General features: G+C 37.3%; 1 protein-coding gene across 16 annotated transcripts in view; it reads right to left on the bottom strand.

Moving 5' to 3' along the window:
* The window catches only part of GOLGB1 (golgin B1), a 78,641-nt gene that overhangs the window by 27,352 nt on the left and 23,843 nt on the right, over positions 1-27,446 (bottom strand). For 10 of the 16 annotated variants that reach the window (XM_007493766.3, XM_007493765.3, XM_007493770.3 and 7 more), the window contains 7 exons: positions 25,870-25,983; positions 24,820-25,222; positions 23,847-23,962; positions 18,993-19,107; positions 14,963-15,039; positions 8,448-13,684; positions 4,123-6,052 (listed from right to left, as the gene is read on the bottom strand). In XM_007493766.3, the coding sequence (XP_007493828.2) occupies positions 4,123-6,052; positions 8,448-13,684; positions 14,963-15,039; positions 18,993-19,107; positions 23,847-23,962; positions 24,820-25,222; positions 25,870-25,983 (7,992 nt within the window). The remainder of the gene's footprint in view (positions 1-4,122; positions 6,053-8,447; positions 13,685-14,962; positions 15,040-18,992; positions 19,108-23,846; positions 23,963-24,819; positions 25,223-25,869; positions 25,984-27,446) is intronic. The other 6 variants (XM_056793524.1, XM_007493768.3, XM_056793528.1 and 3 more) reach the window with 1 other exon arrangement.

Below are 27,446 nucleotides of genomic sequence, written 5' to 3'. Positions count from 1 at the left end.
TACCGGTCACTCCAGATCTGGCTTTCCTCTGAGCTGATAAGGAGGATCTTTGTTCTGGCATCCCTTGAGAAAAGACTAATCTTGTGGAAAGATTAGGAAATTTCTGGGTTGGAGAACTGCCTTGGAAGAGACCTGCCTTTCCCTGGGGTACAGAGATCAACCTGTCTGAGATCAACTGGTCAGAAATCAACTTGGTTAAGGTAAACCCAAGGGTTTTGTCACCTGGGACTTTGGGTTTACCTAGGAAGTCAACCCCAGGCTTTAGGTAAGGACTCAGTACATCAGTGAATCTTTCCTCCTTAGCCTTTTAGAGATAATCTATACTATTTAGGTTAAGCAGGATAGTCAGATAAGTTTTAGGGTTTAGATAAGATCAGGGAGTTGATAGGCAAGGCCTACAGAACAAAGGAAGAGCAACCTCTCTGAGGTACATAGAAGTCAGGTGGAGTCTAGATGTTGTAGTGTTAGGACCTTACCTACCATTTCCCCTTACTTCAATTAGCAAAATAAACTGGTTTTCTATAGCCCAAAGGTTTTATGCTTTACTGGCCCTGGGAAGGTCCCTAGGTGGGTATTTTCCATCACCCCCATCCATGTAGGCCCTTCCCATTAAAAGGATCTCCTTTTGGAGGTAGTTTTCTCTTTCAAGGTAATGATACTCTTGCCAATACCAAAGGACATCTATATTGGCACCAAATGCAAGTCAATCTCTATGCTAGTAGAAGAGAAAATGAAAAAGGCTGAACAAACAGATATTTACTCTGTAGGATACAAAGGAAAATAAAGCATTCTTTGAAAAAGAAAAAGATGCTTCAAGGAGAAAAGGAAGAGAAAAAGGATATAAAGAAGCAATGGAGAGCTATTTACTTATAGCAAGAGTTTGGAGAAAATAAATTTCACATAGTCTCTCATTCTAACCTTATAGAAAAGATAGAGAAATGTTGGCTGGATAGTGTTTCCAGGTGGATTCAAAACTAAATGAATGGGGGAAGCTAGGTAGCTGAGTAGGAGAGAGCCAGGCTTGGGAATGGGAGGTCTTGGGTTCAAAGATGAACTCAGACACTTCCTAGCTGTATGATCCTGGGTAAGTCACTTGACCCTAACTGCCTAGCCCTGACCACTCTTCTGCCTAGAAACCAATACTTAGTATTGACTCTAAGGCAGAAGTTAGAGGTTTAAAGAAAAAAACGCTAAATGAATAGTTATACCCCAAAATTATTTATTGATGGTTCAATATCAACTTAGAAGGTCTCTAGTAGGGACTCTACCTAGGCATTTATCCTTGGTCACTGAGCTATTCAATTAAGTATTTTTTAAAAGTTCTTAAGAGTTTTACTTAGAGAGGTTTGGGTTTCCTTCGGTTGTTTTTTTAAATCAACATTTATTGAAGTACTACACCAAATGTTGAGGAGAATATAAGAATAAGATATAATCCCTACCCACCAAAAGCTTTTAGTTATTAATAACACAACTCTACCTTATAGATAACCAAAAGAAAAAATTCTTTTATATTTTGTCCTCCCTAACTGATCCTTCTCATCTTTTACCTTCTTTCAACTCATACCAACCTCTACTTCAAGCTTTTGTCACCTCTTGTTTAGACTACCAGAGGGAATACCTAATTGGATCCACCCACTCATCCCCAATTTTAGACAGCTTTTTAAAAAATCATGGAGCATCTCAAAATCTCTATTGATTAAAGAAATGCAAATTAAAACAACTCTGAGATACCACCTCACACCTATCAGTGGCTAAAATAACCAAAAAGGAAAATGATAATTGTTGGAAGGGATGTGGGAAAATTGGGACACTAATACACTGTTGGAACTGTGAACCGGTAGAACCATGTGTTTGTGAAACTGTGAACTGATAGAACCATTTTGTAGAGTAATCTGGAACCACGCCCAATGAGCAATAGAATCTATATGTACTCTTTGACCCAACAATACCACTACTGGGTTTGTATTCCAAAGATATCAGAGATGGGGGAAGAGGACTTACTTGCATATAAATATTTTTAGTACTCTCTTTGTAGTGGCAAAAAATTGGAAAATGAGAGTATGTCCACCAATTGGGGAATGGCTGAACAAGTTGTAGTATATATGGTTGTAATAGAATACATTGTGAAATGACAAACAGGATGAATTCAGAAAAACCTGGAAAGGCTTATATAAATGTATGAAAAGTAAAGTGAGTAGAACCAGGGAAGGACTAAACTATTATAAGCCAAACAAGATCTCAAGATAACCCCAAGGGATTTATGATAAAAAATGCTATCCAAAGTCAAAGACATAACTGTTGAAATCTGATTACAGATCAAAGCATACTATCTTTTCATATTTTATTTCCTTCATGAGTTTTTTTTAATGTGTGATATGTGTCTTCTATCACAGCATAGGGGATATTATGAATTTTAGATTTATTCCACCCTGTTTAGGCTTTAGAATTTTAGCAACCAGGAATGTATACACCCCCACTTATGGATTAACTGTGGGGGAGGATGGTCATAACTTGCATATGCTAGCAAGTGACAAATCAGAACAACTGACTAACCCCCCTGTGCTGTCCAAAGCCAAGTTTAAGCCACCATTGGTACATATGAGACACAGGAAGTGGTGTAAAGAACTGCCTTTATATTTTGTGTCACTTCCTGTGAGAGGGGCTTTTTTGTGGATTTTGGTGGTGGAACTTGACTTGGTGGTACATGGGACCTCAGACTGCTTCCCTGAAGGGACTACATGGTGAATGATAAGGCTGACTCTCCTTTCCTTTGACCTTTCTGAAGGCACCAGCCTCCGAGGAGGCCCCTCATCTTGGAGGGGACCTCCTGGACTGAAGCCGAGCTAGATTTAATTTTCTGGGAAGGACCCTTGACTGAGGCCTCTGAACTCCCCCTGGATCAGGCCAGGCTGGAGCAGAACTTCCCCCTTCCTCTCTCTCCCTCATTCTTAATTTTTTCCTCCTATTATAAATAAACCACCATAAAATTCCATTCTGATTTGAGTATTTCATTGGGATTTAGAATTTAAATCCCTGGCAACCACTAAAAATATATTCAGTCTCAACCCTAAATTTTACCCTTAACAATATGGAAATATGTATTTCATGAAAGCATTGATATAACTTGTAGCATCATTTACTGCTTTGGGGAGTGGGGGAGAAGGGGAAGGAGATGATCTGAATCACAAAATATTAGGAAACTAATACAAAAAAATTGTTTCTTTAAGTAATTAAAAATATAAAAGAAAAGAAAAATAAATAAATACTTAGTAGTAAAAAAATATGGAGCATCTCCCCCCACCTTGTGATTTTTAGATTTTCTCCATCTTGCTTAGCCTAGCACCCAGGGATGCACACACCCACACTACACTGGCATGTACTAGCAAATGACAAATCAGAAATGACTGACTGTCCCCTGGGCTGTTCTAAGCTAAGCTTGAGCCACCATTGGCATACGTGAGATGCAGGAAGTGATGTAGAGAACTGCCTTTGGAGTTCTCGTCACTTCCAGTGGAGAGGGCTGAGCGCCAGTTCAATCCTGGAACTCGAACCTAGAGGAGCTCCCTCAGACAGCTTCCTTCAATCGGTCACATGAGTGAAAAGGTCTGACTCCCCTTTCCCTTGGCTCTCGGGGAAGGCTGCCCTTGGCCAAGGCCTTGAACTCCTGCCTGGCTCAGCCTGAGCCGGAGCAGTTCGAGTTAACTCTTTCTCCCTCTCTCTCTCTTTTTCTTAACTTCTTCCTCCTATTGTAATTAAATCACCATAAAATTCCATTTTGACTTGAGTGTTTCATTTAGGATTTAAGAAACTAAATTCTTGGCGACCAATAATTATTACATTCAGTCTCAACCTAAATTTACCCCATACGCCCCCAAAATGGAGTAGTTTTATCTCATCATATCAGTATTAAAGTTGTGATTTGGGTCTTGAAAAAAGGACTTTGAAGACTGTATTATTGTAAGGTTTCAGCAAACTATTATTGATATTGCTGCAGTGAGCCCTTCTATGAATACTTTTTAAATTAGAGCCCTATTTTACCCAAGTTCCAGAAAGTTTAATACTATTATGAATGTTTCAATGACTCCTAGTTTCCCTGCAAAGGGAAGAGAAGCATGGACTCACCAGTCTATCTCTGTCGTTTTGTAGTGAAGACATCGCTTTCTTTAAGCTCTGTACTTCAGAAGGGTTGGTAAAGAGTTGGGATGATGACCGCTGTTTCCCTTCTTCTGACTTTCGGAATTTGTTCAGTTCACTCAAGAGATGATCTCTTTCAATCTGTAAACTGACCATGGCCTTAGAAAAGGACTGTATTTGGTCAGAGGAACCCTCCAACTGTGAGGACAAATGAAATAATTCCTCATCTTTAGATTTGAGCTGTTGGTTAAGCTTCTCAAGGTGAGATAGTGAGCTATCATTTTCAGTGTGGCTCTCCAGAGAAGCAACTTTAGAAACAAGATCATCTCTCTCTCTACTCAACAGCATCTGCTCCTCTCTCAGTTGAGCCACCTCTTTCTTCAAAGCACCTATAAGACACTGCTGTTCATCAAGGTTGGCACTGTGTTTCTTTTTTAGCTCCTGTAACTCTTCATTAGCATGGTCTCGACTGTCTTGCAAGGAACTCATAGACTTCCCAAAAGCCTGAATCTGAGCTTTAAGGTCTTTATTTTCTTCAGTAACCTTGAATAGTCTTTGTTCCATCTCCACCAAATCACTTGCCAGCTCAGCTACCCTTTCTTCTGCTGTTTCAGTTTCATTGCGCATTATCCCTGCATCATGATGGAGATGCTTCAATTCTTTCTTCAGCTTTTCTTCAATTTCTCCTACCTTCTTAGCAGCCTCTTTCTGTACATGTACTAATTCTTCTTCTAGTTCTGTGACTTTCTTCTGAGAGAGGGAGAGGGTGATGCCCAATCTCTGAACCTCTTCTTCCCCACCTTTTAATTGTGCCTGAAACTCTCCTAAAGAATTCCCTTGTTGCAAAGATGTCACTTGGCATTTTAGCTGTGAAACAGACATTTTCAAGCTCTCAATTTCCTTAGTTAAGGTTTGCTTCTCCTCCTGTAGGGTATCACAAGACCTTTTAAGATCTTCCCTTGCTGCTTCCGATTCTTTTAGTTTTCCTTCTAACTTGGACTTTTCATATTCTAGCTCTTGATTCTGCTGAAGCCGAGCATCAAGGAGCTTTTTTTGCTGATAATCCTTCATTGATATCCTCTGGTACAATTCTGCACTAAACTTGGCATTTTCAGAATTGATATCATCCATCTGGCTCCGAAAGCATCGGATTTCTTCCTTTAGCTTATTGTTCTCAGCAGCAGCCTCTTGGATAAGCTGGTCCTTCTCCAAAATCACAGAGAGATGCCGCTCCTCTAGCTGTCTGTAGTCTCCTAGAATGCGATCTCGGTCATCTTGGAGAGAAGACATGGATTTAGTAAAAGAATCTAACTGAGCCTTCTGTTGTTTGCTGTCTTTTTTGAGAGTTCTCATTGCTTCCAGGAGCTGACTGGTTTTGTCTATGGCCTTCTTTTTCTCATCTTCTAAGGCAGTTTTCTCCTCTTCTTTCTGGGTCAGTTGGTTTTCCAACTCTTTAACTTCTTTGCCATGTTGTTGTTGTAATTCAGAGATAGCTAACAAGACTGCCTCCTCTTTAGTAGAAAGGAGTGTGATAATCTTTTGATCTTTAGTACTAATTTCTTCATGCAATTTAGAAGTCAGGTCCCTAGAGGCTTGCAGATCAGCCTCTAACTGCTCACAGTTGAACTTGGAATTCTGGATATCAGTCTCTTGTTGCTTTATGATTCCATCCAACTTTTCCTTGGTTTCCTTACATTTTGCAAAAGAATTATTTGTTTCAGTTAATAAATCTCTCAAAGACTTAACTTCTGCATCCAATTTGGCTAACTCATTCTGAGAATTAGAGTACATTTGTTTAGATTCTTCTAGCTGAGACATGAGTCCTTTATTTTCTCCCTGTAGGTTTTCAGAGACTTTCTGTTGAAACTGGATCTCTGTTTGGGCTTTTGATTCCCAAGTCTGTTTATCATGCTCAAGTCTGAAAAGAGAAAGAAAATGACTAATAACAAAGCATCATAATTTAAAGATCCCATGATTCCTTCACTACTAGAGTTTACTATCTCACCAGTCTTTTTGTACTTTACTCCTTTCTACAAACTCTACAATGTAGCTACACTGGTCTTTTTACTGGTCCTCATATAAATACTCTATTCCCTGTTCCTTACCTTTACACTGGCTGCTCCCCATGCCTGAATCTGCTCACACTCTCTCCTTCTCTTTCTGTCTTTCCCTCTCTCTCCTCACCTCTACCTCCTGGCTTGCTTCAAGACAGCTGAAATCTCACCTTCTATCAGCCTTTCCCAGTCCCCTTCATCCTCCATCTCTACTAGATCTTCACCCTGAGGTTACCTTCTATTTACACTATATAGATCTCATATGCACATATTTCTCTGCATGTTGTCTTCTCTGTTTGGGGGGCTCCCTGAGGGCAGGGACTACACTTTTGCCTTGCCTTTTGCCTAACTCTAGCACTTAGCATAGCCCTTGGCATACGATAACTACTTAATTTTTGTTACTGACAAGGATCCTAAAGGGAAAACTGCTTAATATTGAAGACAATATATATAATAGAGAGAGGTGACGATTTCTGCTACCTACCATCTATTAAATGTGAGATTTTATTTTTCATATAAGCAACCTGTGGCCAAAACCCACCAAATAAATACATAGCAAGGAAGGGATACAATATAGAAATATTCCATGAATATCATTCTTTGTTGTATACACTACACTCTTTACCCCAAACATATTGCTTCCAGAAAATAATAAAGGCAATTATAGGCTCCAATAACATGACACGAAAGGTGCCAATTAAATCTACAATCAGTATCTGGTGTTGACTTTTTTCAGGGATGGGAGGGGAAGCAGGGAAGTATTGTGTTTTTTTTCTTTTTTTAAATCCTTACCTTGTGTCCTTTCAATTCTTTTTTTTTTTTTTAAACCCCTACTTTCCACCTTAGAATCAATACTGTGTATTAGTTCCAAGGTAGAAGAGTGGCACTGGGCTAGGCAATGGGTGATTTGTCCAGGGTCACACACACAGTTAGGAAGTGTTTGGGGTCAGATTTGAATCCAGGACCTCCCTTTTCTAGGCTTGGATCTCCATCCACTGAGCAAACTAACTAATCCTTAAGATAAATAATAACCTCTAAGAAACAATAAAGGAAAATTAGTACAATACTGGGAAAAAATGGGCCAAGGCCTTAGACGACAAAACTTTCTGAAAACAAACAAAATAAAGCTGTTAATGGGAGAGATTCTTCTAAAGCAAGACCTGCCCAAATGCCATATCTGTACTGTTACTATTTTTGTTTTTCTGACAGAATGCTAATGCAAATGAAGGCTCTGAAGAAGCTGCTCTGTAAAGGCTTGTGATTCTCTCAGGAGTACCATTATTCCAGGTCCACAGTGTAGCCCTTATTTTATTTCACCTTAGATAAGGCAGGGAAGGAAGGAGACCCTATAGAGGACCGGAAGAAAAAACTCAAGGGATTGTCCTCTTGACTATCCTCCAGAGGACCAAATTTATGCAAACAAAGTGGACCCATTCCTTTCCTGCTCATATAGTCTTCTCCATCTAAAAATATATGGTCAGAAGGAAGATGACAAAATGTACCTACTGTGGTAATTTTACAATTCAGAACCTATTTATTTTTTAGGTAACTAGCTAAGAGTCAGATTTAGGGTAACATTTTCCTCTGGAGTTGGTTTAATAACATGTTTTTTTTTTCTGTCTATTTAGTTAATGGAAAGTGGAAAACAAAAGATGGAGTACTTTTTTCCAACCACAAAATAGCTGTTCCACTTAAAATTTCTCTCTGACCAAATTTATGCTCCTATCTATGTTTGTCACTTATTTAATATTTATCTTTGATATGTTCATTTATAAAGTGCTATCAGATTTTTCTTCTGAATGTTCTATATACAAGGTAGCACACTTAAAATGTCACTGTATATATATATATATAAATAAATGTCAGTATATAGGTAGAAGGAATAATTATTGGTTCTAGGAACCTTTTCCAAACATGGAGATGCCCTCCTAACTTCATATCATCCTTACCAATTGATTCTAATCACGTTTAGCATTTGATTTTTGCCTCTTGATTTTATTCTCCCAATCCTTAAAGTGTAAGCTTCTTGAGGGCAAAAAATGCATCTTATTTTATTTTCATAGTTTTCATGGTGCCTAATATAGAACTGACCACATAGCAAACCTTGCAAATACGTAGATCTAGTTACAATTTCAAAAGAAAGGCAAAACAAGAACACAAAATGCCACGTAGAGGAAATAAAAATTACATAAACAAGAAGAAAGTTTTTTGCCTGTAGCCATATGGAAATATAGACTATAGGATGGATAACTGACTTACCTAGAGATATTAATCTGCAGCTCCTCCATGTGGATGGACATCTGCCTTAGATGGTCTTTTAAAACACTACAATTCTCTTCTTTAGCCCGGATTTCTTCCTCCTTTGTTTGAATAGCATCACTGAATTTTCTTTCCCATTTTTTAGCCTCATCTATCACTCGATCCCGATCATCTTGTAGAGAAGACATGCTTTTGGTGAAGGCTGCAAGCTGGGCTAAAGTGCTGTTTAGGTTTTCCTGAAGCTGCTTGACTTCTTGGTCTTTTTTGTTTAAGGTAACCTGAACTTCTCCAAAAATCTCTTCCAAATGGACCTTTTCTCTTTGCAAAGCATCCAGCTTCTCTTGCATGTTCTTGACCTCTTTCATGTGCTTATCTTCAACTTGTTCTAGTTTTCTTTCAAGATCTTCATCCTTTTGCTTCATTTGGTTTTTAACAAGCTCTTTATTTGATTGAAGTTCCTTTTTCATTTTGAGACTGTCTGCTAGAACCCTTGCTGCTTCACTCTGAGTGTCATCCAGCAACACTCTGCAGTAGTCCAGTTCTGCTTGGGCTTTCTTATGATCTTCATCTGCTTGAGCTAGGTTTTCTTTGACCATCTCCAGTTCCTTCTGTGATTCATTTTGTACAAATTCCAGAGCCTTTACAGTCCTCTCTAAACCACTTATCTTCTCCTGATATCTGATACAGTCCTTCTGCAACTGCTTTACCTCTTGTTGCTTCTCTTTCAACAACTCCTGAAGCTCTTTTGTATGAGTTTTACTGCCATGTCCTCCTTTCTGAGCACTTTGTAGCTTCTCTAAGTACTCCTTCCGGATCTCTGACTCAATTCTATTTTTTTCATTAACTGCTTGTAGCTTTTCTTCTTCCAGTTCACACATACATTTCTGAAGGTTCTGAATTTCAGATTCTAATAATTCATTTTTCATTTGGGCATCTGTGACATCTTGCTGATAATTTCCAATGCTTCCATTAAGTTCAGCTAATTGATTCATAAGTCTTTCTTCTAGATCATCCTTCTCTACCTCTACTGTTTCCTTCAACTTGGTGACTTTGGCAAGTTCCTCTTTGATTTTCTCATTTAACAATTTTGTCTTGGCAACTTCTTCATGGAGAGTTTTCAGTTCATCATCTTTTGCTTCTAATTGGTTCAGTATAGCATCTTTCTTATCTTCAAAAGAATGGCCTGTTGCTTCCCTTATCTTCTTTTCTTCTTCTAGTTCTTTAATTCTTTCTGTAAGCTGATCAATTTGCTGTATGTAGGCATTAATTTCGTCATGTGAACTCATACCCTCATTTGCACTGACATCTGCCATGGCATTGTTCTCCAAAGAGATAGGTGCTGAATATTCTGAACTAGGACTTGTCTTCAAAGAGACTTGCTCTTCAGCTTCATCTGGTACAGTCACAGAAACAGACACAGCTTGCTGTGTCACTTTTACACTATCCATTTGGAACTTGCACTTCTCAAAGATTTCTACACTATCTTTCTGTTTGGATTCTGTTTCTTCCAACTGCTGCTTTAAATTTTGGATCTCTTCACTTAAAGATTTCTTCTCAGTCATTAATGCTTCAAACTCCTTGGAAAGAGATTCATACTGAAGTTTACTTTGCTCTAGTTCCTCCTCCAATTTGGGACTGGAATGAAGCATTTCTGAAGGTTCTTTGGATTCATCACCTGTTGGATGTACTTCTGCTCGAAGGCGGTCATTCTCTTCTTCCAGCTCAAGAATTTTCTGCTGTTTGGATTTTGCAAATTTCCTCATTTTCTCTTTCATTTCTTCCATTTCCTGCTCTGCTTCCTGAAGCTGCTTTTCTGTATCTTTCTTCTTGGTTTCTGTATTTTTTAACTTGCCATACAGTTCTTGTTTCTCTTGTCTCACAGTTTCCACAACATGTTGAATACGTTCTGCCTCATTACTGACATTTTCATAGGACTGAAGAAGAATTTCATACTCTTTTTGCAGTTCCTTGTGCTTTTCCTGCCACTCAGTGTTCTCAGCAACCTGAGTACATTTCAAAGATTCAATTTCCTTTACTAGTTTTTCCTTATCTTCAGTAAGCCCCTCAAGAGCTAGCTTCAGACTTTCACAAGAGCTACTGAGATTCTGGCTTTCCAATAAAGATCTATCCACTTCTGCAATAAGTCTTTCTTTCTCCTCCTGAAGAACAGTCAATCTGTCTAATAATACATCCCTTTCTTTACCATGAACAGAAACTTGACTTTCTGCATCTGCCAGAGCCTTGGTGAGACTTTCAATATTATTTTTGGCCAAGGACAATTCTTCTTTAAGACACTTGCTTTCTTTCAGGGTCTCTTTTCTAGAGATAAGTGCAGCCTGGAGTTTCCTCTGAATTTGCTGTTTAGATTTAGCTTCTTCTTCTACCTCCTCTGGTTTCCGCTGAATTTCAGAAAGCTCCATTTGCAACTGTTTTATTTTTTCTTCATGTTCTTTGGCTTGCATTTCCAACTGTGCATGCAAGGCCTTAATCAATTCCTCTTGTTCCACAATCTCTGTCTGCACTTTGACAAGGATTTCATCTTTTTCTGTTACTTGCACATGAAGGAGATCAACTTCTTCATTCTTTTTGTCCACGAGACTTTTCAGTTCATCTAGTTCAGGTTGTAATTCCCTAAAATGTTCTAATCTTCTGATTTCCATTTGACTGCTTTCCAATTCTAGTTTCAACCTGGTTGCCTGAGCTTCAGCCTCATGTGCAGCTACTTTAAGATCTTCAGCTTCTAAAAGCAGCTTTGTTATCTGTTCTTGTAAGTTAATTACATCTTCTGATTTTAGAGAAAGGTCATTTATGGTAGAGCTGACTCTGAATTCTAGCTCTTCTTTCTGGATCTGTAGTTCTTTGAGCTGAGCCCTAAGCAGGCCTACTGAACTATCCTCTTCATGCAGGTCATTTTTGCCTCCTGAATGCTCCACCCAATCTGTGTGCCAAACAGATTCTGAAGACAGTTGTGAAGGCCATTGTTCTTTGGCTTTGGATGTAAGTCCCATCAGATTCTGAGATGGTATGTCTAATTCCTGGGTATTACCATCTGCAGCTAGGCCAATGTTTGTAGACTCTCTTACTCGTGTTTCCAGTTCTCGTAGCTGATCTCGTATACTCTCATTCTCCTTGCTCTGTTCATCAAATTGTTCCTGTAAGAGGTTATAATCATCTTTCTGTTGTTTTAATTGCTCTCTATGGTGTCTATCTTTCTCCTGTGCTTTTTTTAAAGTCACTTTACGGGAGGCTAGCACTTCCTGTAATTTCTTTTGGAGTTGTTCCTTTTCTTGTTCAAGGTTCAAAATTCGGTCTTCTAGTTCTAGTTTCCAGGGTTCGCCACTTTCTGCACTAGCTGTGCTAATCACTAGTGTCTCTTTTACGGGTGTGGCGGAGTCTCCATCTCCAGAGTCCTTGTTAGAAGTGGTTAATTTTTGGATGACAGTCTGATTTTCAGTAATTTCAGCTTTAAGCAAATCTATGAGGCTTAATTTATCCTGCAAGCTCTGTTTCATCTCTTTGATCAATGCCTGTAGCTGTTCTTCAGCTGCTACCTTTTCTTCTAAATCTCTCTTTACATTTTGTAGTTCTAATTCTTTCTCAGATATCTTTTGATTTAAAGATATTTCAGTTTCCTGACTTTCAGAAGTGGCAGGTTCTACTGTGTTTGTTTTCCCATTTTTATCTTGGTGAGTTGCTTCCATACTATCCCACTCACAGAGTGGGGTCTCTTCCTTCGACTCATTTTTCACTTGTGCCAATTCTTTCTCTAACTGAGTGACTTTCTTCATTAATTCTTTTCGGTTAATAAGAGCAGCCTGCAGTTTTCTCTTCATCTGGTCACTTTCTTTCTTCAGAAGATTCAATTCACTCTGAAATTCTTCATTCTTTACTAATGGAGCTGAAACTACTTTATCATCCTCATCATGTTTTAGAATTGAACATTCTTCCTCTTTCTCTTTTGCTTCCTTCTCCTTCTTGCCTTCTTCAGGAATGGACAGTGAACTAAGCTTTTCTCTGAGTGTTTTGACTTCAACCCCAAGAGAAAATTTCTCTTCATTGAGCTGGACCATTTTCTCAGACATACGTAGACTGATTTCAGTCACCTGTTGATCTTTCTCTTCGATGGCTTGTTGAAGGGTCTCTACCACTCTGGTTTTCTCTAACAAAAGTTGGTCTATTCTTGCTGTCTCGAGTTCCTTCTGGGAGAGTGTCTGGGAAAGCTCTTCTATTTTGTTTAAGGAATTCCTTATGTGTTCTTCTAAATCAAGCATTTCACTTTCTTTCTTTTGCAGGTCACTCTTCAGATTTCTGACTAGAGTGCCCTGGTCAGAAAGCTGGCTTTGCACTTCATCTAATTCCTTCTGTAAAGTTTCAATTTTCAAATCCTTTGATTTTGATTCTGTGCTGAGACTTTGAATTTGTTCAGTTAAAAGGCTTTCATGGGTAGTTTTATTTTCATAATCAGATATTCTTTGTTTTTCTGCCTCCACAAGGTTTTCTTCAAGTTGCTTTACTTGTTCCTTCAGTTCTGTAATGATAGAAAGCTCTTTTACCTGAACCAAAAGATGATCTCTCTCATCACACAGAGCACTGAGTGCACTCTTATTCTTTTCCTCATTTTTCTTAAAGTCCTCTACTAGCTGGGCTAGCTTAATGATTTCCTCAGCTTTCTCCCCTAAACTTTTCTCATAGGATTCCTCTGCTTTCTGAAGACTTGATTCAAGTTCCAATATATGTTCTTCTAATCTTTTCAATTCTTCTTGCTGAGACAGAATAAGATCTTGAGAGGCAGAAAGGGAATCTTTTCCAGTCTCCTCTATTAACTCTACTTGTACTCCAGCATGGGCAATGTGAATGACAGGTATTTCTGGTGGCATACTACTCTGACTCTGAAGTGAAGAGTTTTCTGTCCTTTCAACATCAATAATAACAGTGTTGCATGCTTCACTTTGCACTGAAGGAAAGCTCTGTTCTGTACCTTCATGAATCATTCCTTCACCTTCTGCCTGCTTGATTTCCTCCTGTGTAGATGCCTCTGAAATCAAGTTGGTACTGGGCTTTGTGATCTGGAGTTGCCCTTTAAGGAATGCAATCTCTTCTTGGGCTTCTTTCATTTCCAACAATAAAACAGACAACTTATGTTTCTGTGAAACAATGATCTCTAAGCTATCTTCTTGTCTATTTTCCTCAGTAGATTTGTTGGTACTGCTTTTGGTGATTTCATCAGTGGTGCTCTGCTGCAGCCAAAAAAAAAACAAACAAAAAGAAAAAGAATGAAAATGTTAAGAAACGTAAGTCATATTGTAACAGGAAATAATACTCTTGAACATCAGTATTTGAAATATTTACAAAGAAATTGAAAATTTGAAATAATTTAGCTGCTAGTTTTTGCTTTCTGGAATGAACTTTTGAAAGTTTCTTGGTCAAAACTCCCCTAAGGTTAACTCAAAACCTTAAGGGTTTAATAAATCCTGGAACTCTGTCCTCTACAACTTCTGGGTTACAAACCTCATCTAAGTTCTACTTCTGTACAAAAGAAGGCAAGAAATAGACTGAAGTATTTAGTTCCTTATTAAGGAAGAGCTTAGAGGTATTATCACTCCAAAATTAACCCTGGAAAAAGGCAGGTCAGAGATACTAATCAAAGAGTTAAGAATGTATAGGACATTCTAAATCTGACTTCTTAGATTTAGATAAAATAACACCAACATCCAAATTTCCTCTCCAAAACATAGAAGATATGAAGCCACTATACTCACATGAGTTTTCTGGAAAAATAACTGTGATGTCAAAATATTCTCTATAAATAACTAAAGCTGCCTAGCCAGCCCTCAGGGAGTCTGAGCATACCCTAAACACTAACTATATGGGACATAGTAAAACGATGAAGGCAACATGGTATAGTGGAAAAAACTATGTAATTTAGACTCAAGGCCCTGGATTTAAGTGGTTTTTGCCACTTATGGACTTTATGATTTTGGGTAAGTCTCTTAACCTCTCTGTGCCTGCTAAATTTTCTTATCTGCAAAATAAGAGAGTTATGCTAAATGACCTTAGATTTAAAGCTATGCTATGTAATTACATACAGCTTGCCTTCTAATAAGCCTAGACATATAGTGCTGTACTCAGCAAAGGGTGAAATAAACTAATGACAGAATGAGCTATATAGAGCTCTAGTTATTTCAGAAGAAATAAAGGATTCTAGCTATCTAGTTCAAATGTAAATTAAGTATAAAACATACCTATCTCTGTTGCCTATAAATGTTCAGGTTTGAAGTCAATTTAGAGAGATAATGCAATGATATGATATAAAGACTGCTTCCCTGAGAATCATAGAACTTGGGTTCAAATCCCAGTTCTGACTCTTCCTACCCATGTGACCTTCCTATGCTTCAGTTTCCTTCTCTGGAAAATGAGGGGATCAGACCAAGATGAACTCTAAGGACTCTTCCAGTTGTAAATCTATTATCTTTCCCCTTTATTCTTTTCTTAAATTTGAGAGTTTTGTCATTTACCTGTACTGTTACTTCTCCACCAGCCATTTCAAATCCACGCTGAGCATCTAGAAGAATAACCTGAGAGTGTAGTCTTTCTGAAATGATTACAGAAAATAGTTTTAATTTGAAAGAAAAAAAAATCAAATTCCAGCTATCTCAATACTTTCAAAGAACAATCTTATTCATCCAAAGAAAGTGAGACTAAATTTTAAGAATGATGCAGTTGGAGAAATCTGACACAGAGAGAAGAGAGTCAAGATTAAGAATGAGACATATATTTTATCACAAAGGCAATTTGGAAATTTGTTTTGGTTAACTATACACATTTGCTTCAATGGGTTTTTTCTTCTTTATTTTTGTTTTTCTTTTTTTGTAGGGAGACAGGAGAGAGAGAGGGCTTAGTAATAGGGTTGAGAAAAAAAAAAGAATCATTAAAGCATTTTTAAAATTGCATATAAGAGAATAAAAGGAAGGCCAGGAGGAAACATAGGAAAACAGGGAAGCTTTGAAAGTTAAAGCGAATTTATTATATTTAAAAAGAAAAGCAAGCACTGCATATTAAGAGATTTCCACTTTCATGTGTAATCCTTTTTCTTTTCTACTTTGTAAATGGAAATGCTTGTTTCATTTGGTATTAAGTTAAGAATTTTCAAAATGTTAAATAGGGGGTGCAGAGTCTCAACAAAGTGAGCTAGATCTCAGAGACAAAATACTTTCTTAGATTAGAATGTGAAGAACCTAAAATAATTTGGAAAATGTTAAAAAAAAGAAATTTAAAAAAATAAATTCTAATCTGGGTTGTGAAGATTAAATTGTAATCCCCTGATTGTAACAATGAAGATACTTACCTCTTCCTTTATTGGGAAGATTGAATTGTAATCCCCAGTCTATTTTTAGATTTGAATCCCCAAAAGTGTTAACTCAGTATTTGAAGTAGATCTACCCATTTTAATCTACAAAAAAGTAACTAACCACTAAAGGTGAGAACTAACTACTAAAGGTGCAAATGAACTACAAAAGGTGTGATCTAATCAAAAAAAGGTGTGAACACCCATTTCATATATTGAGAGGGCAGTCTTAGAGAGGAGTGTCTGCTGTGATTGGTAGACGTAAAATTTAGGGGCGGTGACACAAGAGAAAAAGATCTTTAAATAGAGGACCACAGACGCCAGAAGATATAGATCAAAGAACTCTGACTCGGAGTTGGACTGGAGGATCAGTCTCTTGAGCTTGGAGTGAAGAAGAGTCACTCAGAGGAGAGACCGGAAGACAGACACTCAGACTTGGCTGTGGAACTTGACCCTAGAGGAACTCGTGCAGGAGACCTCAGACTGCTTTCCTTTTAGACAGTCACTGTGGTGAGTGAAAGGCTGACTTAGTTTCCCTGCCTTCATCTTGAGACTCCTTTCCTTGATTAGGGCCTTAGAATTTCTACCTGGCTCAGAGGAAGCCAGTGTTTTCTCTCTCTCTCATTCCTTAATATCTTCCCTCTATTGTAAAATAAACTACCATAATTCCATTTACTTGAGTAATTCATTTTGGGATTTAGAAATTAAATCCCTGGCAACCACCAATTACATATTCAGTCCAACCATAATTAAAATTTAACAGGGTAATGAGTTTTCTTCAAAATATGGTCTGCATATATAACAGCAACAGGTGAAGAATTCAAAAGTAGGAAATAGCCTAACTACTGCATAGTTCAGGCCCAAAAGTACAATAGTGCCCATTTGTGAAAAACAAAATGTTTCCCCCAAACCTACAAATGTTATCAATGTCTTGTCATTCTCTAAAGTTTCTCTGAGAAGCTCAGATTCTATCAATTCCTGACAGCTTTAGATTAGGAAATCTTAGAGGGGATCTATGACATTGTTTCATAAATCTTTTGATGATGGTTATTTCAATACAACTGGTTTTCTTTGTAATTATTTTATGCATTTGAAAAGATTATTCTGGGAAAGAGTATGTCCATAGGCTTAAGCAGTCTGCCAAAGGGATTCATATCACAAAAAATGTTAAAAACACCAGCTCCAGAGAACATCCTATTCATTCTCTTACCATTTGGCAGGTCTAATACAACCCAGAGAGATAGGACATTATTTTGTCTTTAGAAAGGTCTAAGAAAAGAGAGTTTATGGCTTCTCTCCTTTACCCATTCCAGTGATTTAATAATAATTTCATTTATTAAGTGGGTTCGGAGGAACAAAAATTAGCAACCTGATTTTGGAAGTGGGAGAAATACAAAGGCATTAAGAAATTAGGAACAGAATTTAGATATCACTTCTATTTGAAGCTTTATAATTACTTTTGAATAATTTTGTGGGACTCTCACAGTGAGCTCAGTACCTTAGAATACTAACCTCAAATAATGAGTAACCATCACCACCTTCATCTTCCTAAGCTGTTTAGGTTTTGGATAGATGTGTTACACTCTCCATACAAAATATGACTATTAAAAGATAATGGAACAAATTCTGCATGTGGCTTCTGGAACATGTGACAATTCATAGACACTTGTAATACTAACATACAGATTATTCATTAATTTTTAATCTTCTTTTTAAAAAATCCTCATGTGTACTTTTTTTAAACCTTTACCTTTTGTTTTAGAATCAATACTATGAGTATCAGTTTTAAGGCAGAAGAGTTGTAAAGGCTAAGCAATGGGCGTTAAGCGACTCAGCCAGGGTCACATAGCTAGGAAGTGTCTGAGAACAGATTTGAACCCAGGACCTCCTGACTTTAGGCCTCACTCTCAATCCATTGAGCTACCTCTTGTGTGCACTTTTAAGCCAGTTGGCAAACAGATGGAAGACTGTATTTTTTTTTCTAAACCCTTACCTTCAATCTTGGAATCAATACTACATATTGGTCCCCAGGCAGAAGAGTGGTAAGGGCTGGGCAATGGGGGTTAAGTGACCTGCCCAGGGTCACACAGCTAGGAAGTGTCTGAGGCCAGATATGAATCCAGGTCCTCCCATCTCTGAGACTGACTCTCTATTCACTGATTCACCTAGTTGCCCCCAAGACTTTCTCAATAGATCAGTTAGTCTACAAGTATTTATGAAGCACTTATCATGTGTCAGTCACTATGCTAAGCAGTAGGGATACGATGAAAAGCAAAACATGTTCTCTGTGTTAAGAAACTCATGTTTTAATGAGGTAAATAGATTTCATTCAAGTTATTAAGTATAAAAAGACAGACAGTATAAATCATAGGTAATGTTGGAGGGACAAGAATTGGCAGGACTGGGGAAGACCTTCTATAGAAGATGGGATCTGAGCTGTCATGAAGGAAGTCAGGAAAGCAAGGAGGTATAAGTAAAGAGGAAGAGAATTCGAGTCACAGGTTTTTTGTTTGTTTGTTTGTTTGTTTTTAATTTAAGTCACATAACTTCAGATAGAGGGTTAAGGGCTAGGCAATTGCCTAGGGTCACACAGCTAGAAAGTGAATGTGACCACATTGGAACCCAGGATCTACTGACTATGGGCCTGGAACTCTATCCACTGTGCTATCTAGCTGCCCCCAACCGTCAACCCCCTTCCTTTAAAAAAATAGTTCAGAGATCTTTATTCTAATAGCTTTAGTTAGAGCTACACTAGATGAGTCAGGAGATGGAATGTTGTGTTCAAGGATAACAGGAAGCTTAAGGAGGAATGAAAAGGAATGGAACATCTGCTATGGTGAATGGGAAAGCAATTAGATTAGGAAAATGTAAAAGGATTATCTTGCTACAATGAGGGCCCTGCTGAGACCATGTAATATGAATTTATAGTGGACCCAGCAGCACAGTTTCATCATGTTCTTCAGCTCTGTGTAAGCAATACATGAATGGGACTAAAAATGGTTCTGCAAGGCATGAAAGAGGACAGAACATAAAAGATAGTATAGACTTAAGTGACTCACCAAGTAAATAAGTTAGGAAGGAGAGAACAGGCAGTATAGGGGGTAATGGCAATGATCCTAAACAACATACATATTCTTCTGGACAAGAAAGAAGTCATAGGAAATGGATTTTTGGCTAATATTCACTAACATCATACATACCATTCTCAGTTTTTAGCTCCTCCAGTTCCACAGTACTGAGAAGCAAGGTGCATTTTTCCTCTTCCAATTCTGCTACTCTCTTTTGCAAAGAGGCAATATTCTCTTCTAACTCTACCTGACATGCAGAAAAAGGACAAATGAGAAATTTTCTGAATCACATTGTCAAGAAACTTTGGGTAGATTTCTCAGGCTACTGCCCAATATATTTTTAGCCTTCTTTAACATCTCTTTCCCTGGAAAAACTTTAGAAACAGGAAATAACTCTGTTCTTCCTAGACTATCTTAGAGGTATTCCCATTTGGAGGCAGAGAAAGAATGCTAATAATTAATCGCTAAGGGGAAGTAGTAGCTGAAGGATTTTATTCAAATCTATAATAAAGTTTCAAGGCTAAACTATGGAGACTCAACCAAAATTATCTGTTTGGAGGAAAAAGAGTCTAACTCAGCAATGCCTGGTCCAAGGACCAGCAGTGATAGGGGTTTTGCTTACAACTCTCACAAAATAAAGAGATCTCTGTGGGATAAGTAGAAATTCCAAATAAAGAATGATTGCAAAATAACATGTATTCCTTAACGAAGAGGGAATAATGCTATTCTTGAGTTTAAGCTTATAATCTTAGTTACCATCTAACACTGGGGCTGTTACACCTTATGATTCTATTTATGCACATGAATATTTGGTTTTCTTAATAAAATGCAAACATTTAAACTATTCTTCATCTTGTGTCCCTGTGGTTTATCTTTACTACATGAATTCTCATAGAATTGTATTGTTTTATGACTAGAATAGGTTTTGAAAAGGATCCGATCCAAATTCATCAATCTACAGATAAAAAAACAAAACAAAACTATGACTTAGAGAAGTTTAAGCATTTTTCCAAAATAAGACAACTAGCTTAACATATAACTAGGGCTAAAATACATTCAGCAGTGACTGCCTATCCCCCTCAAGTACTCCCCTCTGGTATTTACTGCCTGTACCAGAGGTGCTGAAACTGTTAAAACTGGAGCAAAGCTCCAGTGTGTGGGTCAAATCCAATTAAAATGTAAGTGGTAAATTAAAAAAAAATAAATAAATAAAAATAAAAATTAAATAATGTTAATTTTTTGGTTCTCTAAGTTAATATATAATCCACATGGATCTGTTTCTATCAGAATTTGACCTTGCTGGTTTAGATCATTCATTATGCTTTCACCTTATTTTCCCATTAAACTCTTCAATGCACCTACATTGTCTCCCCAAACAAATTGTTAGCTACTTAAGGGTATATATCTGGTACTTCTTAGAACTCTTAGTTTAATGTTATGTACACGATAGTTGATACTTTTGAATTAATGTATCAATTGTGAATCTTAATCCCATTAAAGATGCTGTTCTACCACCACTAATTTGGTATTATCTAGAAACCCAGTAAACTTGCTTCTTTGTCACATACATCATTGATAAAAAATTCTAAGTAGCCTTTGACCTAGGCAAGACTTTTATGTAAAATTCTTCTATATATTTTACCAAAGAACTACCATACCTACTAAAATTTTATGTAGTCTACATAGAACTATCACATGATATTCATATGAATTTTTCATACAAACTTGTCCTATATGTTACTCATAACTGGTCTCTCTGCAATGATCTAGGACAGTGATGATGACCCTTTTAGAGATGGAGTGCTAGGCCCCCATCATACCTCCCCAGACCCTGTGCTGTGCCCCTCCCCATCACCAAGTGCTAGGTGCACCTCACCTCCCCTTACTCCACACAGGGAAGGGAAAAAACATTCCCATTTCACTGCTGGGCAAAGAGGAGGGTGATATGAGGAGGGTGATGTGAGAAATTTCCTCAGCCAGGGTGGAAGGGTGGGGGAACAGTAAGTGCTCCCAGGGGGCTGCTGGGCAGAGGGGTGAAGTGAAGTGAAAAAATGTCATCAGGTATGGTGAAGAGGGGAAAGGAAGTAGCTGTGCCTGAGTCCCTCTGCCTTTCTAGTAATTAACCTGGTGGGGTGAGAGTAGGGGGGAGGGCTGGCAGCCCCCTGCCCATAGAGAACTCTCTGAATACCATCTTTGGCACCTATGACATAGGTTTGCCATCGCTGATCTAGGATATATCTTTAAATACCATGGGATAACTTTGTAAGTGTTTAGAGATTCAAATATACTTCAGTGGATCCATGAGATCCCTGATGTGAGTATTCCTTCTAACAATAGAAATCACAGCCTCTACACACATTATCCTATGTGACTATTGCCCATATCCTCCCATAAATTCTTTATGGAGAATCTACTTAAACTGTTTAGGTCTAGGTCTTAAAACCAGTTTCCCTAAAACTATGTCTTGCTCTCATGGCATGAGTGGCCCCATCTCCTCTTGTAATGATACATCATTGGCATGTAATTATTTTTTGGCCATTTCTTTTTTTTCTTTCTTTCTTTTTTTTTTAATTAAAAACCCTTACCTTCTGTCTTGGAGTCAATACTGTGTATTGGCTCCAAGGCATAAGAGTGATAAGGGCTAGGCAATGGGGGTCAAGTGACTTGCCCAGGATCACACAGCTGGGAAGTGTCTGAGGCCAGATTTGAACCTAGGACCTCCCATCTCTAGGCCTGGCTCTCAATCCACTGAGCTACCCAGCTGCCCCCTTTGGCCATTTCTTGAGAACAAGTCATAGTTGATAATACAATGCAATCTCTCTCTATGCTTATTATGCCAACTGCAATTTTGATTTTTTAGAAATTATTATATTTCATGGCTTGCAACGATACATACAGTATGCGTGGAAGAACCTTTAAAAAGATGGATTTTGGTTTCAGAAAAGAGCTTGGAAATACTGAAAGCACTGTGCAAATTTAAGAAACCATTTAGTCCACATTCTTTTGACTAGCTAGTTCCTACGTCACTGTCCATCTATAATACCTATCCAAGTCTTGTGTTCTGATGGACCAACTAAAGGGGTTGGTCCTCCACCTGCATATTCCATATTAGACAACAGGCATTCTTCATCCACTTAGTTTTCCTTATATGGATTGTTGGGCCAAAATATTTTACATAGTGAATCTCATTTAGGAGGTATGTTAGTATCTGGGGGCTTGATATGATCAGCACAATCTTTAAAATTAAGGGAAACATAATAAGGAAATACATGTTCCTCAAAGGTGCTTGCCACTGTCATGAAAAATGTCTAGCATAGAGTCCAAATGGAAGAAGGATTTTTTTATAGGGTCTGAGACCTTCTAAATGCTTTTATTTGAAGATGACATACTGAAAAATTTAGGTAATGCAAGATCCTACTGTGCTTATTGTTTCTTATTTTTTAAAGCATCTGATTCTTCTCTGTTGCCTTTTTGGCAATTAGATGATTTGTGATTTGTTTCATTTATTTTATATTGTCTCCTTTTTCAGATCTTAAAAATCTTTGTTTGCTGGGGGGCAGCTGGGTAGCTCAGTGGATTGAGAGCCAGGCCTAGAGATGGGAGGTCCTAGGTTCAAATCTGGCCTCAGACACTGCCCAGCTGTGTGATCCTGGGCAAATCACTTGACCCCTATTGCCTAGCTCTTACCACAGAAGGTATGGGTTTAAAAAAAAAATCTTTGTTGCCACTAAAAAGATTTTCATTACACATAAATAGTCTGGTCTAACTGTTGTAGCTGTATCCTCTTTAATGACACCTCTCTCTCATTTAACACATCAAGAATTCTTGTAGAAGCTCTACTGTTACTGATCAAGAAAATAGCATTTTGTCAACATGCTAACAGGTTTGATAGATTTCATTTGTCTGCTGTCTCACTTCTAGTTTCATTTTTAAGTGCTCTTGGAATGATATAGCTTAACTGGATCGCATACCAAATGTTCTACAAACTCATTTTTTCTTTTCAGTGATTCTTGGTGTTTTACAAAGTTAATTCTGCTTGTGATCTTCCACTATTTCTTCTATTAGTTTTGTAAATTTGTTTCTATTCAGTGTTGTTCTTGGCTGCCATGTCTCTCCATTTGACTAGAATATTAAGTGCTTGCTGGGTGAGTAATTTCTGGGTTCTTTTAACTTTCTTACTATAGTAATTGTTTCACATTGTTTTTATTTCCACATACTTAAAAATGCTAATTTCTTTTGCTTATTTGAATTCTTATTTTTTTAAGATTAATAGTTTGTTTGAATAGATCAGGTTGGATGGACCTGTTGTGATTGCAAACTTTCTTTTCATCTTATACTTTCTTTTAATCTGATGTTGACTTTGATCTTTTCTTAGATGGTAACCAGCTTTTTCCTGATAAACTATAGTAAATTTCATTTTTTATGATGTTGTTCAGTGCATATTATATACAATCTTCCAACTCCCTTCTTGAAAAAAATATTTATGACACAGATAAAGCTTCTGTTTAAAGCCAAAACACTTAGAACAGAGATCTTGGATTAGCATCTGTGGGTTTATTTTTTAAAAACTATTTGGATACTATATTTCAACATAACTAGCTTCTTTTGTAACTTTATGTATATTATTTTATGCTTTACAAATATATTATTCTGAGTTCATAGGCTTCACTAGCCTGCTAATGGAGTCTATGACCCAAAAAAGATTAAGAACCTCTCATTTATATTCTTTTTAGATTTCTTAATCCTGAACCATAATTTCCAGTGTATCTTTTTGCCTTCCTCCACTAATCCTACTTTTGCATCAAAACCATTAAGTATATGTTGCCTTAGTTTAAGGATCAGCCCCTGTGGATCTACCTCTTTATATTCTGTAATAAATACTGGCAAATCAAGTAAGTGATATGATTGAGTATTCCATGAAACAATGTCAGCTATCCACTAAGGTACTAAAGATTCAATAATACCAAGACATTCACATTTTGGTACCTGTAGGGCCTGGATATTCTCATCTGAGTCAGAGGTCTGAGAGGCTATTTCTGATTTCTGCAACACTGGTTCAATCAGAGATTGGCTAATTTCTTTGGATTTTTGCTGGAGTTCATCTAAAGAAAAAAAATACATCAAAATGATTTGTTGAAGATTTGAAACTTTATGGGGCAACAATCTCCAAAAACATCTAAAGACTTGACAGTTTCTACTTAAGTTATCTTCAAATTGAAGAGGGCAATGTTTCATTTTAACTCTTTAAATGTTCTCAAAGATTTCTGAGAAAATCATAATAGCAAAACATATTTAAAGATCAAAGATCCTCTTCTCCCCATCTCTTTCAAAAATGGTATTGTCTTTACTTTCTCAATTTTACACAAAGAGTAGCATCTCATTTCCATAAAAAAGTATTGATTAAAAACATGCTTAAATTAAAACCACATATATGTTTGTAATATGTGCTCCTCTGCTCCTATTCTTCTCAGGTTCAATTACTTTATAAAACATGTGCTTTCTCCTTTCCTGGAGTTTAACAGTCTTTTAACCCTTTTCCAAATATATACCTCTTCATAAAGTTCATTTCTCCAAGGAAACTGTTTAGCCAAGGACAATTCAGATTATCTCTAAGACTGACAAAATGCAATTCGGCACTACAGGTCCTGAACTTAGATAAAGCCTGTTGAAATCCTATCCCACACTTTATGAGGGTGCTCTAGTCCATTGTCATACTTAACACAGTCTTCTCCTATAAGTTCTTGGCACAATGATGAAGTCATTATTGCCTGGTATTGTTATAATGACAAGAATATTATGAGCACTAAATTCTAAACATAATTTCTAATAGAAGCAAAATGAAACTAGAGATTTCTCTTGTAGTTCAGGAAAGTTTTCCCTTTAAATTTAGTGGGTTTTAGCAATTAATTAGGGGACTAGCATCCACAGAAATAGCTTATAAAAGCAAGTTATTGCTCACCTTCTAGCTGTTGAATGGTCTGGGCAGACTGAATTGCCTGCTGATTAATATCCTGAAGAAGCTTTTCATTTTGAATCTTTAACATCTCATAAGCAGACTGGAGTTCTTTTTCACTCTTTTGAAGACACAAAATTTCAGAGTCCTTCTCTTCCTCTGCTGTTTTAATCTTCTGCTTCAAGGCACTACACTGAGACTCTAATTCAGCCTGGGTTTGGCCTGCCTGCTCTAACTTCTCCAAAAGACAACGCATTTCTTCATCTAGGCTGTGTAAAGAGAATTTTTTTTCTGCCACTTCAAGCTCCATTTTTTCAATCAGACTCCTGGACTCCTGTCTCTCTGTTTCTAGTACAGTCTTTAATGTATTTTGCTCAGCTTCTAACTGCTGCAACTGTTCAGAGAGAACCTAAAGAAAAAAAAGAAAGAAATGCATAAAATATATATTTTTTAAATTCAACCAATTTATAAGCAAAGATACTTCACAATGGGATTGCTTTAATCTAACAGAGGAAGCTGACACAAACTGATGGAGAAGGAAAGGCACAAAAAGTACAATATCAGACAGCTAGATGGTAATGGTGGATAGACTATGAGATTTGAGTTCAAAACCCAACATGGAAACCTACTCACTATGTAACCCTGGTTAAATTACTTAACCTCTCTCTTCCAACAGTATCCATGTAAAGACAATAACAATAGCTGTAGCTCTGACCTCACAAGCCTGTTCTGAAGTTCAAGTGAGATAATATATAGCAAATACTATGAAAAATATTAAAGGTATTATATAAATGTCAGGAAATCAAGAATGGAAGTTATTTAAGATGAAGAGGTAAAATGAGGTAACAGGAATTCTCCAGGGTGAATAATAATGTATACACTAAAACTCTAGACATAGGATGACCAAAAGAAAAGCCTGCTAATTAAAGAAAAAAATATAGCATCCACCTTCTAAGGACTTATTTATGCCCACTATCTAAAAATTAGATATAGCATGAAAAAAAAGAATACATATCCTATGTTAGGTATCATAAAGTAATTGTTATGAGGAAGTACCTGATTTTTCTGCTCTGCAACAGATAGCTCCTTCTGAAGTAAGTCTACTACCTGAGCACGTCCTAATAAGGCCTCCTCTTGTTCTTCTAGCTTCCTTTGTAGAGTCCTTAGGGTCTAAGAAGAAAAAGAATGCATTGGCCTGTAAAATCCCCGGAAGCCCATCATTATCCGCTTATCTTTCATGATGCTACGTAACTATTTAATATTATACTTCCCATCAAGTAAAATAAATCATTTTCTTCAAAATTCCTAATGAAGTAATATTAGGGCCTTAACAATTGAACTCTGAGACAAACAAGATCTCAGAACAAGGGGACTTTCCATCATGATTAGAAAGAGAAAGTTTATGATCTGCTATCAGTCTACTTCAAAATTCTACAACCAATACGATATATACATGCATGCATGTGTATCAATGTATATATGTGTGAATTGTAAACCTCAAAATTTCTTAGACTTATAAATGCTGGAAATTTCACCATTGGGAAATTTTATACTTGAAAAATTTCCTATTGATAGTGGGTCTTGGCTATTGGAATGTGAACCCCATTGGCATGAGAGTTTCCCCCTCCTCCCTTCTTAAGATTACTTTAGGACAGAAACCTTTTGCTGAACAATGGAAAGGACTTTGACCTATGCTTAAGCATAGAACAGGAATTTCTTTGAGTCATGATTGATTTTAGAATTGATACAATGGAGATACTTGGAATCAATCTCCACCCTACTCAGTCCTAACAGGATTGAGGAAGGGCTGCAGCATAGATCAAAATTTAATTATTCCAATCTCTACCCTACTCAGGTTAACAGGATTTAGGAAGGGCTGTAGCAAAGGATCAAAGATTCAATTATTTGAAAATATGACCTTCAACAGACATGTGCAAAGCCAGAGACCTCTGGGCGGTCCTGGGTTAAGCTAGAGCCTCCATTGGCACAGGGAAATTGATGGACAGTGATTGGTAGATGAGAGAACTGAGGGGAGGCAACTTGGATGGTTTTCCTTAAAGAGAGAGGGGTCTGAAGACTCAGAGGTGGTGGTTGAGGAGTTTGTCTGAGTGGTTAGAGTGTGCTCTGAGAAGCTTGCTCTGAAGGAAGCTGAAGGTGTGGGCCTCTGAGACTGTTTCTCCATTTTGGTCACGTGAGTAATAGGGACTGATCTCTTTTCTTTGCCCCAGCTATCTAAGGGCTTGGGCCTTTTGGCCCAGCCTAAACAGAAGGGGTATTTAAGCCCTATTCCCTTCTCTCCCTTTTTCTCTCTCTCTATCTCTAATTCCTTTCTTCCTCCTATTGTAATTAAACTCCATAAAAGATTGACTGCTGACTTGAGTTTTCATTTAGGAATTACATAGCTGAATTCCTTGGCGACCTTAAATTAATATATATCAGTCTTTTAAAGTGATTTCCTTGTCACAGAATATATAAATTGCAGTCAACAGACTGTACTCTGAAAGTTTCATTGCCACAATAAAAAAAAAAACAAGTTAGGTTCCTGAACTAGCTTAAAAAGGACCTATTTAATCTATAATTTAGCTGCATAAGTAAAATGAAAAATGGAAGGGAAAAGAACTTTTTACAATATT

The sequence above is a fragment of the Monodelphis domestica genome, chromosome 4 (genome assembly GCF_027887165.1).
Source record: "Monodelphis domestica isolate mMonDom1 chromosome 4, mMonDom1.pri, whole genome shotgun sequence".
NCBI lineage: Eukaryota > Metazoa > Chordata > Mammalia > Didelphimorphia > Didelphidae > Monodelphis > Monodelphis domestica.
The sequence above is the reverse complement of the archived record's forward strand: the minus strand, read 5'-3'. Positions and strand labels throughout refer to the sequence as shown.